General features: G+C 37.5%; 1 protein-coding gene across 1 annotated transcript in view; it reads left to right on the top strand.

Annotated features, from left to right (window-relative positions):
- Window positions 1-6,938, top strand: part of Gnat3 (G protein subunit alpha transducin 3) — a 56,100-nt gene extending 49,162 nt beyond the window's left edge. The window contains exons 6-8 of the mRNA XM_021162702.2: window positions 2,076-2,205; window positions 2,403-2,556; window positions 6,307-6,938. Of these exons, the coding sequence (XP_021018361.1) occupies window positions 2,076-2,205; window positions 2,403-2,556; window positions 6,307-6,497 (475 nt within the window). The 3' untranslated portion in view covers window positions 6,498-6,938. The remainder of the gene's footprint in view (window positions 1-2,075; window positions 2,206-2,402; window positions 2,557-6,306) is intronic.
- The last annotated feature ends 6,311 nt before the right edge of the window (window positions 6,939-13,249 follow it).

The following is a 13,249-nucleotide window of genomic DNA, read 5'->3' as shown; positions in this document are numbered from 1 at the left end:
TCCTATGAGTCAGTTACTCTACAGCTAGACAACCACAAGCAGCTCGTTGGGACTCCTTCAGTCTTTTGTTTTTGGTGTTTCCTCTTTTGCTTATACCCAGATGTTTCCCTAGACACCTGCTAAAACTCAATTCCTCATTTTCTTAGATTTTCACACAGTTGACATTTTTTTTGTGATTATGCATCAGTGCACTGTAGTTTATAACCCTTCCCTACTAGCTACACTTGACTAATGACAGATTGGAAGGCTAAATCTTTTAGTAACTAGTATTACAAACATTCAATAACCTTTGATTAAACAGACAATGAATAGCTGAGAAAATTAAGTCAGTTTTTTTGTTCTGGTTTTTAAAAACTTAACTTGCTTTCTGCAGTCACACTCTGTCACCTCACACCTAGATACTTTCACATGTGCTTGTCATCAAAATTGTCCATTCATTTCATCAGCATGGTCTCTACTCAATTATTTAGCAAATGTTTATTCCATGTGTACTACGTGCCAGGCATCTGCTGAGTAGTGTAAAGGAGACAGTTCCCAACATGCACAAGGCTGCTGTTCTATTAAACGCAGTAAATGCTAAGCAGAAGAACCATAGTTTTTATTGTCTGGTATGACTCTCACAAAGTGACAGTGGTTCCATATAAAGTAGTGGAAATGAAGAAAGAGATCGTATGAAGTCTCTCAGAACACCTCTGCTGTGGACAAGTCATTGATGACAAAACCTGAAAGCTGAGAGAGAAGTGGTAATGAACAGTGGGAAAAAAAAAAGAAGCCTGGTATGAGGCCACATATCTATATGATGCCATATACCTGTATGATGTCATATATCTGTATGATTTACATACCTGTATGATGCCACAAACCTGTGATCCTACATTCTGTAACATGAACGCAGAAAGAAAGGACAGCCTCAGCTACATAGTGGGTTCATGTCCACTGTGTGCTACAGGAGACCCTATCTCAAAAAATAATTACCTAATTGAAAGGGAAAGAAAACTATGTGACCCCCCAAAAGGAGAAAGGTCATGAAAGAGCCCTCTAAAAGTTATATTTATATTGATTTAAACTAAGAGAACACCATGATTTTATTGGATTGAGAGGAGATTGATATGAACCATCTTCCAAAGAGTAGTGAAGATGAGAATAGTCACCCCAGACTGTGAGTCAGCACAAGTTTATTTCTTATTCTAAAGCAAAGAGAACCCATGGAAAAGAGGAAAGTGAACTTGAAACGTCCATTCACCATGAAACATATTTAAACAAAGGGGGAAGTTCAGGGACAGTCTTTTTGGAGGCTGGAAAAGCAGCAACAGGGCAATGTGTGAGGAGGCTTTTACTGGCCCTGAGTAGACATTGGTGACTTCATTTTAGCTGTTCAGTACCTGGAGAAAGGGGAAAGAGTGGTACAAAGAGGAAGTGCTGGCTACTTATCACTTTTCTCTGACCATGACAATTGCTACCAAGTTGATAATATAGAACTGAGTCAGCACATTTAAACACCTCTTTTAGAGTGATCCCCATGATCCTTCAGAATAACTTGAACCCCGTTGTGTACTGACATACTTTTTGAATAATTGAATATTTAATTACATAATACTATGATTGCTTGCATATTTATCTTCTGTCAGCCAGCAAGATCTTTGAAAACAGCAATTATATCTTTTCATCTTCATGTAAACTGATTTAAATCAGTGTTAGCACAGAACACAGGCTTATTGGATAAAAAAGAAATGCAGGAAAAGATAGAGAGAATCCTGTTATCAGATTGACACATCCAATCTTCCATTCTATTTATTCTTGAAAATATGTATAAACTTTATCAAATTCTTTTAAAACTTATATTTTAAACTGCTTTAAAATTTTCAGTTGTTCAAGTTACCATGAGAATAATTTCACTCAGTCTTATGTGAAGAGGAAAGAATGAGATTTCTCTTTTATCCCCCCTGTGGTGCTTGATCAACTTAGGTTATCCAACAGAAATGGAAAAAAATGAATTTTAAGTTTATTGAAATATGTGTTCAGTGTCAAGCACCGGCCAGAATTTGGAGGAGTAATTTTTCATTTTATTTTTTAAGAATGTTTGATGTAGGTGGCCAGAGATCAGAGAGAAAAAAATGGATCCACTGCTTTGAAGGAGTCACCTGCATTATATTTTGTGCAGCGCTAAGTGCCTATGACATGGTGCTTGTAGAAGATGAAGAGGTGGTAAGTAAATGAGATGCAGCAGGTAGAGGCTGGGGAGAGAGCAGAGAGCAGTGTTATCCAGTGATAGTACTGCACTCACTTCCCAACCCAATGTCTACCTCACAAATGTGCGTATTATGTCTAGGACTTGCTTGTTGATGCCCATGCTCAAACCCTGAGGATGATAATCCTACACGATCTCTTTCTTTACACCACAGAACAGAATGCATGAAAGTCTTCACCTCTTCAACAGCATCTGTAATCACAAGTACTTCGCAACCACCTCCATTGTTCTGTTTCTTAACAAGAAAGATCTCTTCCAGGAGAAAGTGGCTAAGGTGCACCTCAGCATTTGCTTTCCAGAATATACTGGTAAGATTGTTCCCCTCGATTCTAGATAGTACACTCTGTATGACACCCCCCCCCCTGTGTGTGTGTGTGTGTGTGTGTGTGTGTGATGTACTTGTTACTGTTGGGTATATGTAAATGTGTTTATGGCTGTACATGCAAGCTTGTGTACATACTTATATAATTTCGGGAGTGGTATTCGATATCTTTCTTAATCATTCTCCACCCTTTAACAATTACTGAGTTTTAACCTATATATGTGTGACCTTACGAGAATTTATGTGCACCATATGTGGTAGTGCCCTTGGAGGGTAGAGCAGGGCTCTGGATACTCTGAATCTGGAATTACAGACAATAATGAGTCACCTTGTAGGTTCTGTGAACCAAATTTAGGTCCTTGTGAGAGTAATATATGCTTTTTAACCTCTGAGAAATATGTCCACCTGCTTCTGTCCCAAACTTTATTTTTTGAGACATGGTCCCTCCCAGAACTTGAAATTCATCTATGCAAGTAAACCAGCTGATCACCGAGCTTAACGAATCCTCTTGTCCCCGTCCTCTTTCTCACTCCTTCCTGAGGTTTACAGAAACCCACGGCCACACCCTGGTGTACTCATACATTCTAGGAATCCAAACCCAGGCCCTCACACTTATGTGGTAGGCTCTTTAGCAACTGAGACATCTCCCTTGCCCTCCTGTTTGGATCTGAACATGACTGTGATTCCCATTGAAAACACTCTCTCAACTAAAGAGGACCGTTTGCCATACTGTGGAAATTAAAGCAAACACCAACGGAACAAACTGGAAAATGTGAGATTGGTGAGAGTAGCTGCTCTGCAGACACATCCAATGATGGCGTGGGCTGTGTTAACTTCTGTATAATAATGTCACTGTAGTCACATTATCTAGAGCTCACAGTACCACACTGGAGCTCAGTAGCTCTTCAGAGTCTACAGTGTTGTAGTCTATTGAACAACCGGAATGGATGTGGCAACAGTGTCCCTTCTCTTTCAGTTCCTGAGGTCCCACCATTTCATTGCTAACCCTGTCAGTCAGTAACTACTGAAAGAGACCATGTAACCTGAAACAGTTGGTTTACCGTTAGGGACTACGTTGAGAAAGTACTTAGCTGCTCTGATGTTAATGAAATTATCTAAGACTGAAATGGTTGAGATTTAAACATAAATGTATGTCTAATTTGACACTCTGCGTATTAGATGTCCTAAGATCATGGTAGTCTGTCAAAGTAGGTATTTATGCTGACTAATCTTTTCTTAGAGTGTGTCATTCTATAGTTGCAAACATCATCTATAATGCCTGTGCATCTACCATGTGATAAATACAATCATGAATCTATATTTAATAATGTACTTTAAATATAGACACAGTTAAAGGACATATTTATAATTAATACAGTTTCTTAGAGCAGGTTTTATTCACATATATGAACACTTTGAGAGTGCAGAGATTTTATGTATCTACTCTGTCCCCCCTCCCATAGGATCCAATTAGTCACATCTTGTATTGATGCAGTGTGCTTGTTGTAATTGATGGAATGATGTTGACACAAAATTAACCGAAGTCCACAGTTTAATTAGGCCTTGTTCTCTGTGTCTCATAGTTCTGTGTGTTTTGCTAAATGCATGAAATGTGAGCACCTGTCATTAGTCTTCTGTTAAGAAAACAAATACCCGAGGTAAATCAGCGGTAACGAGAATGGCATTTTTCTTAATCTCATAATTTGTGAAGTTCCAGTCTATAGTCAGTTAGCCCTGTTCCTTCTCAGTCTGTGGCAAGGAATTGTGGCAAAGGGAGCCTGTTAGATCTCTATCAAGAAGAAAGCAAGAGACAGAGAGAGAGAGAGTTGAGAATCCTATGGTCCCCTTTGAAGGCACACAAAAGGCCTCCCACGAGATCCCACCCCTTAAGAGTTTTTATGATATCCCATCATGCCAAGGACCACATCTACAATAAATGGAACGTTGGGGGATATTCAGATTTAGACTAGAGAAGTAGTATAGTAAGTATCATATGAAATAGTTCTGTTGTTCTCAAATAACCAAGGTTTCACCTATATATGTAGCTGTGCAGTGGCCATGGATGAACTGGGTAACTTGAAAGGGGGGCTGGAAATAAGAAAGGGGTAAGTTTGAGAGAAGAATGAAGCCAAGACAAAAGTTCTGATCCAGGCTCAAAGTTTCATATTCAGCACTGCACAGTTTATATAGGGAGAGCCCACAGACCATTCTTTGTTTCAGCTGGATTATGGCACAAAGCAAGCTCAGCAGGCAGTCTGCTCCTCTAAATTCCTGTAGGAAATTGCAGGTGCAGATAACTTAGGTTGTAAAACGCATTGTGGCAAGCACTCAAGGTCTGCTTAGCCTGCTCAAGGCTGGGGGAAGGGCACAGTCCCCAAACTCCAGAAACTACAAATATTTCTAATATTACCATTTCACATTTTCCAGAATTTCAAACTGCTGGAATTGTGCAGTGTCGAGCCTTCCCCAGTGACTGGAACAGTTTGCATTCCCACTAGCCATAAGTATAGTTCCTATGATTATAAATTCTTGTTAATATTTATTTTCCCAAGTTTTTCATCTTTGTCTTATTTGTCTTATTTTATTGTATTTTAATTCATTTGTTTATTTACTAGGACTGGGTATTGAACCCATGGTCTTTCACTAGGCATGTTAAACTCAGCTCTGTCACTGAGCCACCTTCTAATCATTGTTGTATTATATGATGCAAATACTTTTTTTTCTCCTATAATTTTTCTTCTAGCAGCAATAAAGTATGAAAGTGAAAATTTTATCTCTAACTCATTAGGACATCTCAGGGTCCTTTCTATGGTGTCCTCAGTATATATATTTTTTGGTGTGAAGCCAATCAGTTAGCTAGTTAGCAGCCCCATGTCTGTCAGCTTTCCTATTTTATGTCTACCCTTCCCCATTTGATCTGTGTGTCATTCCACCAGAGTTTTCTCACACATGGAGTAAAGGGCCACTCTCCATAGCTGTCCACATTTCAGCTCAGCTCCTCAGTTTACCCAGCTGTCAAGCCAAAGAGCTTCTTCACCATTTATTCCATTTCATTTGTATACTGCCTTTACTAAAACTCATGCATTTGCCTGACCAGATCTTCCCAATTCCAGTCTATTTCCCAACTCCAGTCAGAAGGACCAGGGGAGGAGTGTCACCAACCATGATCAGTTGCACTTTCTTGCTTTCCTTCATACATCTTCTCTTCTCTCTTAGTAAGTCCTTGCTCAACACTCTTTCTGCAACCTAGCCATCTGTCATAGTCTTATTTATTTTAGCTTGTATTAAAGCATATGCATAAGTACATGACCATAACATGAGGTATGTGTTTGAGTGTGTGTTATTTGTATCATTTGCCTTGTTATGCCAGTTTTAAATTTTTTAAAACTAAAATTATATCATTTCTCTCTGCACCCCCTCATTCTTACCCCATCCATATATGACCACCATCTTCCTGCCTCTCAAATTCACAGCTTCCTCTTATTTAATGTGGTTACATATGCATCTAAATGAAATAACATATAACTCAGAAATTCCAGAAAAGATGGCATAGTATATGATACCATGTGGGTGCTACACAAATTTCTAAAATCTGACCTTGGACACATTGACTTTGAAATTGAGAGATGATATGCATAAAGATTCCATATATAAATAGTAACTTGTTGGTGCTATTTATAGCCACATGATTTTTAAGATGAAATTGTTTACTTCTTTCACTTCTTTCTTCACTAAGGACCAAACACATTTGAAGATGCAGGGAACTACATCAAGAACCAGTTTCTAGACCTGAACTTAAAAAAAGAAGATAAGGAAATCTATTCTCACATGACCTGTGCTACTGACACACAAAATGTCAAATTTGTGTTTGATGCAGTGACAGATATAATAATAAAAGAGAACCTCAAAGACTGTGGGCTCTTCTGAGCAACATGTTTGCTTTCACCTGTGATGGCTATAGTCCTTTCAATACAAAAAGGTGGTGTGTATTAGCTTGTATAAATATTAATTAATTTAGAAATGTAACTAGCATTATAAAAACAAAAAATTCACACAAAATTGTTACTGTGGTATCACATATATCAGGATTCGGTTTTCTTGGGGAATGGAGGGTAGAGTTGCTGAAGTTCTACTGCTAGAATCTGATGTATCTTGGTAATGATCTCAATATACATTCATGCTACTAACGTTTCTTGGAAATGACCTATAGGTGACCAATTTTTAATCATAGCGTAAACAATAGAATATGCCATAACATTTTCCAGGTAGATTGTGATAAGCATACAAAGCCATGTCTATACTACAGAAACTACAAAATGATACAAGATATATTTTTAGTCATCAGCTCTTCAATTAGGGTGCTCCACAGCGTACACAGTACATGCTTTTGCTGATGGGAAATTGTATGTATATATATATATATATATATATATATATATATATATATATATACATTTCTGATTGGCATTGGATATTATTATAAGTGATATCCTGGGCTTTAGAATTACAATGCTAGTCCTTAAGACTAAAAGGTTTCCTTAATAGAGTTGTTTTTGCTTTGTGGATTTCTGTAATAGTAGCAAGGACATGAGGGAATTTTATATGTTAGCTCTTGAGCTTCTCTGTTGGAACTGATCTTAAATTCTGACTCTTTAAATTGATGCCTTACAAACTGAAAGCTTGTACAAAATGTCTTACTTACCTGAAGATAAAGATGATCATTTCTTTTCCTTTTTTAAACGTGTCTGTCCTTTTAACTTGAAGCATTTCCGATAACATTCATTGCTTTTGCATTTGAGAAAACATACATGGTATATATCTATTTTATACAGACTTTTATAATAGTGCATGAAATCAATAATGATTCATAAAAGATTAAACGAGATTTTTTTTAACAATGAAAGAGTAATGCAAAGAAGAAGAAGAAATTAAGCATTTACCAATTTGCAGCTCAGGTTGACCTTGATTATATGTCAATAGATCTATTTCACTGCCACAAAACATAGAAACACTACACTAAAGAAGAGATCCTTACTAGATTATCTGTATCTTATTCCTCCCCTGACCAAAAACCACAAAAGAGGTTAAAAATATCTCTTAAAAATGTGGTTTTTAATTTTAAATTTTTAGTAGAAGTTGTAAATTACTGAAGTGTATAAGACATCAATGACAAAAGCACCCTGAAGAATTATTCAGCTCTGACATTGGATAAAGTTTTCTGGCTGAAAATCAACAAGTATATAACAGACAGACAGCATTTTTATGGAGATAGACAATGCTATAAGATTTCAAGTTCAGAAAGCAAATACGTTATGTCTGATGCTTTATTACTACTCTCATGTAATCTATCTTTCTCTGGTAGTTCATGGAGAATATTTGAGAAAAGAGAGAAAACTGTATTATTTGGAATATTAATATTATTGCTAGTTTGTGTTTACTTTGACTTAACTCCACTTTCTTTTTTTTTTTTTTTAAGGTGTCAACATTTAACATTTAATCTTTTTTTTTTTTTATTTAACACTTTTTTTTATTACATATTTTCCTCAATTACATTTCCAATGCTATCCCAAAAGTCCCCCATACCGCCCCCCACTTCCCTACCCTCCCATTCCCATTCTTTTGGCCCTGGCATTCCCCTATATTGGGGCATATAAAGTTTGCAAGTCCAATGGGCCTCTCTTTCCAGTGATGGCCGACTAGGCCGTCTTTCGATACATATGCAGCTAGAGACAAGAGCTCCGGGGTACTGGTTAGTTCATCATGTTGTTCCAACTATAGGGTTGCAGATCCCTTTAGCTCCTTGGGTACTTTCTCTAGCTTCTCCATTGGGAGCCCTGTGATACATCCAATAGCTGACTGTGAGCATCCACTCCTGTGTTTGCTAGGCCCCTGCATAGTCTCACAAGAGACAGCTATCTTTGGGTCCTTTCAGCAAAATCTTGCTAGTGTATGCAATGGTGTCAGCGTTTAGAAGCTGATTATGGGATGGATCCCTGGATAGGGCAGTCTCTAGATGGTCCATCCTTTCATCACAGCTCCGAACTTTGTCTCTCTAACTCCTTCCCTGGGTGTTTTGTTCCCAATTCTAAGAAGGGGCACAGTGTCCACATTTTGGTCTTCATTCTTCTTGAGTTTCATGCGTTTAGCAAATTGTATCTTATATCTTGGTTAACTCCACTTTCTAATGGAGAAGTTAACATGATCCAATTTGTCTTTCCAAAATACATAATTACTTTGAGCTCATGTATCCTGGGCTTGTAGTGGGTTCACCATCTATCCCTCTCTTGCTAGAACTTCTGTTACCCTGACTCAGCCTCTGTTCATGGTGTTATTATAACAATAACATGCATAACCATGCCCAGATAGTTTGGGCTCTAGAAAAGAGAGAGAGAGAGAGATAGAGAGAGAGAGAGAGAGAGAGAGAAAAGAGAAGGGAAGGAATGAATGAAGAAGGGAAGGAAGGAAGGGAGGAAGGGAGGAAGGGAGGGGAGAGGAGGGGAGGGGAGGGGAGGGGAGGGGAGGGGAGGGGAGGGGAGGGGAGGGGAGGGGAGGGGAGGGGACGGGAGGGGGAAGGAAGAAAGGAAGGAAGGAAGGAAGGAAGGAAGGAAGGAAGGAAGGAAGGAAGGAAGGAGCAAATTGATACTGATTCTTTCCTGCAATTCTATGATTGAACGTAAGAAAGATCTTACACAATATAAAAATAGGTATTAAAGTATCAGTTTTTATTAAGGAGCAGAATTTTTAGTAGGGAGAAAACAAAGTCTAGTGTTGTTTATTGTTTTAATTTTAAAATAAAAATCTATATTTATAGATGTACACTATTTGTGGTTAAAGAAAGAAATTATCTGAAACTTGGAAGACTGACTAATGCCTGAGAAATTCCCACCAAGAAAAGTTATGTTAAATTGGGTAAAGTTAACACACCTGCTTCAAAAGGGCAGCTCATCTTGTAATTGGACAATCAGTTACTTTATTCAAAGAAGTGTCCTGCACTTTACCGTCTCATATTCAAACACATAAAGGACAGTCAAACAAACCGAAATGAATGCCACATAGATACACATATACATGATCAATCATAGCGATGTGTCCATCCTCTGTTATCTGAGGCTTCTCTTCTTGCATGAGCACATTTCTCACCGTTTTCTTGCATTAGATATTTGTCCCCAAGGTTTGGCCAAAGCAGACACACTGTACTAGCAGAGAAATCTGCTATGCCCTTAACTCACGGATCCCTGTCAGCCACCACAGAGCTTTTCCAGAAGCATGGACTGCTCAGTGGGTTAGACTTTGCTTGCTGGCCCCAAGACTAGAGTGAAAAGGAAATGACTTATGTATGTACCTCATCTCACAATATTGTGAGAGTTGTTGACTGTGGGAGAGTACTTTCGGGAAAGGGAGTTTCAAACTCTGTCAAATGGAACACTTTTATTCTAAATGTCAGCAATCCAACTGGTGAACAAGATGTATAGATTAGTGTCAGTCTGCACATGTCTCATAAAGGGTCAGCCAAGCGTTTCAGACCTTGAACCTAGTACCCTCCCTAGTGCAAAGGGTTTTACCTTGTCCATCTCCCACTTAGCCACAAAATGTCCTTTGAAACACTAGCTGAGAATTATTTAAGCTTGACTTCACCCAGCAATATAAACACAAGAAACTTTTTATTTGTGTGGCTTTATCACTTCTGAATCCTAAGGAGACACAGGCTAAAGTGTATGATTACTGAACAGAAATCATTTGTAAAATTCATGGGAGAACTTATTGAGTTCTATCTCATAGACTAATTCTATTTTGAGTGGAATTCATTAAAAAGCACCTTGGGTCCCCAGTAGAGGAGCTAGAGAAAGAACCCAAGGAGCTGAAGGGGTTTGCAGTTCCATAGGAGGAACAACAATATGAACGAACCAGTATTCCCAGAACTCCCAGGGATTAAACCACCAACCAAAGATTACATATGAAGGGACCCATGGCTCCAGTCACATATATAGCAGAGGATGGCCTTATTGATCATCGATGGGAGGAGAGGCCCTTAGTCCTGTGAAGGCTCGATGCCCCAATGTAGGGGAATGCCAGGACCAGGAAGAGGGAGTGGGTGGGTTGGTGAGCAGGGGGAATAGTGAGGGGATAGGGTTTTTTCTTTTTTGGTATTTTGTTTTTGTTTTTGTTTTTGAGGGAAAACCAGGAAAGGGGATAACATTTGAAATGTAAATAAAGAACATATATAATAAAAAATAAAATAAAATAAAATAATAAAAAGCTCTTGCACCGATGCCTTTCTGAAGACATTCTTACAAGTGATTCTGTTGCCACATGGGGGCACACTTACATTAAGTGTTTTCAAACCAAGTGTTGCAGCTCTACTTTGGACTAGCAATAATGTTGATGAAACAGATATCACAAGTACACAAAAAATATCATACTTCATCCTGTCCTTCTAGCTCAATAGTGTGTGCTTGTCTCCTGATGATCACCATAATTTGCAGAAGTCCATAAGTAAGAAACTATTGAAGCATCTCTGTCTCTGTAGAATTGTGCAGACCATTCTTTGCACGGTCTTGTTATGCATTCAGTGGCTTTTAATTGTTTAAATCTGAATGGTGATTAAGTTTTAAATCTCCCATTATCCTGTGTTATGTTTCAAATGCTGTTTAGTTCATAGTGTCGAGTATAAAAAAAACCATCTGAGGGTTCACAACTACAGTGTTTTGCATTGTAATCAACTGTCTGCTTATTAATGAATGCTCTTTCATAAACCATAAATCACAGTAAAATTTCATTCTGCTAAAAATGAGAGTAATTCTCCTACTCTGTTTATTACAGTGCTTTTTTAGTCACCCATCTACCACATTAGAGGAAACATTCCCTGCGACACCTTTTCTTTCTGACACTGCTGGGATGACACATTTTTCATTAGTAATGGCATAAGTTTCCCTTCCAGCCACATTTGTCACACCAGATAATAATAAAAGAGTCACATAAAAGAACAAGAGACCCTGATTTACATCAAGGGGACAGTAATGGTCCTCTAATTACTATGAGCCCTTTCAGATAAGGAATAATGTATGAGACTCACAGCCAAAAACATTGTTTTATTTGAAAGACATATTTTCTAAAGTCAATTCAAATTGTCACAAAACCAAGCAACATATGTAATTGAAAATTGTCAAAATTTGCTTCAGTGTATATTGCTTAGTTTTCTCTTCTGGCAAAGAAAGAGTGTCAAACGTTGAAAGTTTTCTATTATGACCAATGGAGAATATTTAAGTTTTAACACATTAAGAATCTTAAACTGAAAAAAAGATCTAGATGGCTGTTCCTAGGCTCAGCATAGATTTGCTATGCAGAGCATTCTGTCCAGAAGAAAAAGTAATGCCGGCTATAATTCTATTTACAAAATTAATAATTGGCATATCAGGCTGGTGAGATGGCTCTCAAATAAAGGGCACTTTCCCCCAAGGCTGATAACCTGAGCTTGCAGAAAGAGCTAATTCTCAGGGGCTGTCTCACATTTGCACAGTCCATACATATCTTCCACATACAAACAAAGTAAATAAATGTAAGAAAAATCAGAATATTTTATCCCACTTAAATATATGAATGGAAGCGTGTATATTTTTATACATAGAATATAAGATAATTCACAAGCAAAGAAAAAATTCTGTTCCTTACAGAGTTAAGCAATGAGAGCAATCCTTTAGAGACCCAAACCAGCCATTCTTCAAATTATCAGAAACTGTGAAGCAAATAACGGGCTTGCCTGTCGATGGATACTTTTCTGACATATTAGAAAACCAAAACCATGCACCAGAACATAGTTCTCCTGGGAAACATGGAGAAATGCGTACAGCACAAGACTGGCCTGGATGGCGCATGCTCAGGTCAATTGCCCTTCCTTTTCCCTTCCTCTTGCTGGGGACTGACCAAGGCTTAGTTTATGCATTGCAAGCACCCTATATGGGGTTGCAGCCCAGTCTCAATGACACTTTAATATTAACATATTTAAGTGGACAATAAGCCAACAATGATTCATAGTCTACTTAATAATACATTAGTGTCTTTAAATCTCTTATATTTTAAAATGTTGCCATGTAATAATTTTTACTCTAATATACAAGAATATTTCATGTTTATGAAAGTTTAAATGAAAATCAAAGCTCTTGAAACATTTTAGTGAATTTTTCAATATCAAAATTCCGAATGAATATCCAGGCTGCCCTAATAAGAGAATAGAGAAGTCAGGTATTATTTTATGCATTTATTTTCATGCTTTCATATCTGAAAATTATTATCATTTGCATTAATCATAAATTATATGTATATATATGTTTTTCTTGTGTGTATGTATGTTAATATGTAACAAAAACTCATCTCAAAAATTTTGCTTTCTCCTGTTAACTTTTATAACCTCACCAGGCCTAACAAAATGGTTTTACTTTCTCCCTATGAATAGCCAGTTCCATTACTGACCAAGGGCAGGACATTATCTCATACTTCATTAAAAAAATAAATAAATAAAATAAACCTAAGTCATCCAAAGCCCATATAGGTAAAGAAGTCTTGTATATTCTTTAAATGAGTGAAATCTACAATTTTATTAGTCCTTTTTTTAAACATTTATTTATTTATTATATATAAGTACACTGCAGCTGTCTTGTGAAACTCCAGAAGAAGGCATCATA

This window comes from Mus caroli, unplaced genomic scaffold, assembly GCF_978045245.1.
Source record: "Mus caroli unplaced genomic scaffold, Mus_caroli_1 scaffold_4, whole genome shotgun sequence".
Lineage (NCBI taxonomy): Eukaryota > Metazoa > Chordata > Mammalia > Rodentia > Muridae > Mus > Mus caroli.
The sequence above is the reverse complement of the archived record's forward strand: the minus strand, read 5'-3'. Positions and strand labels throughout refer to the sequence as shown.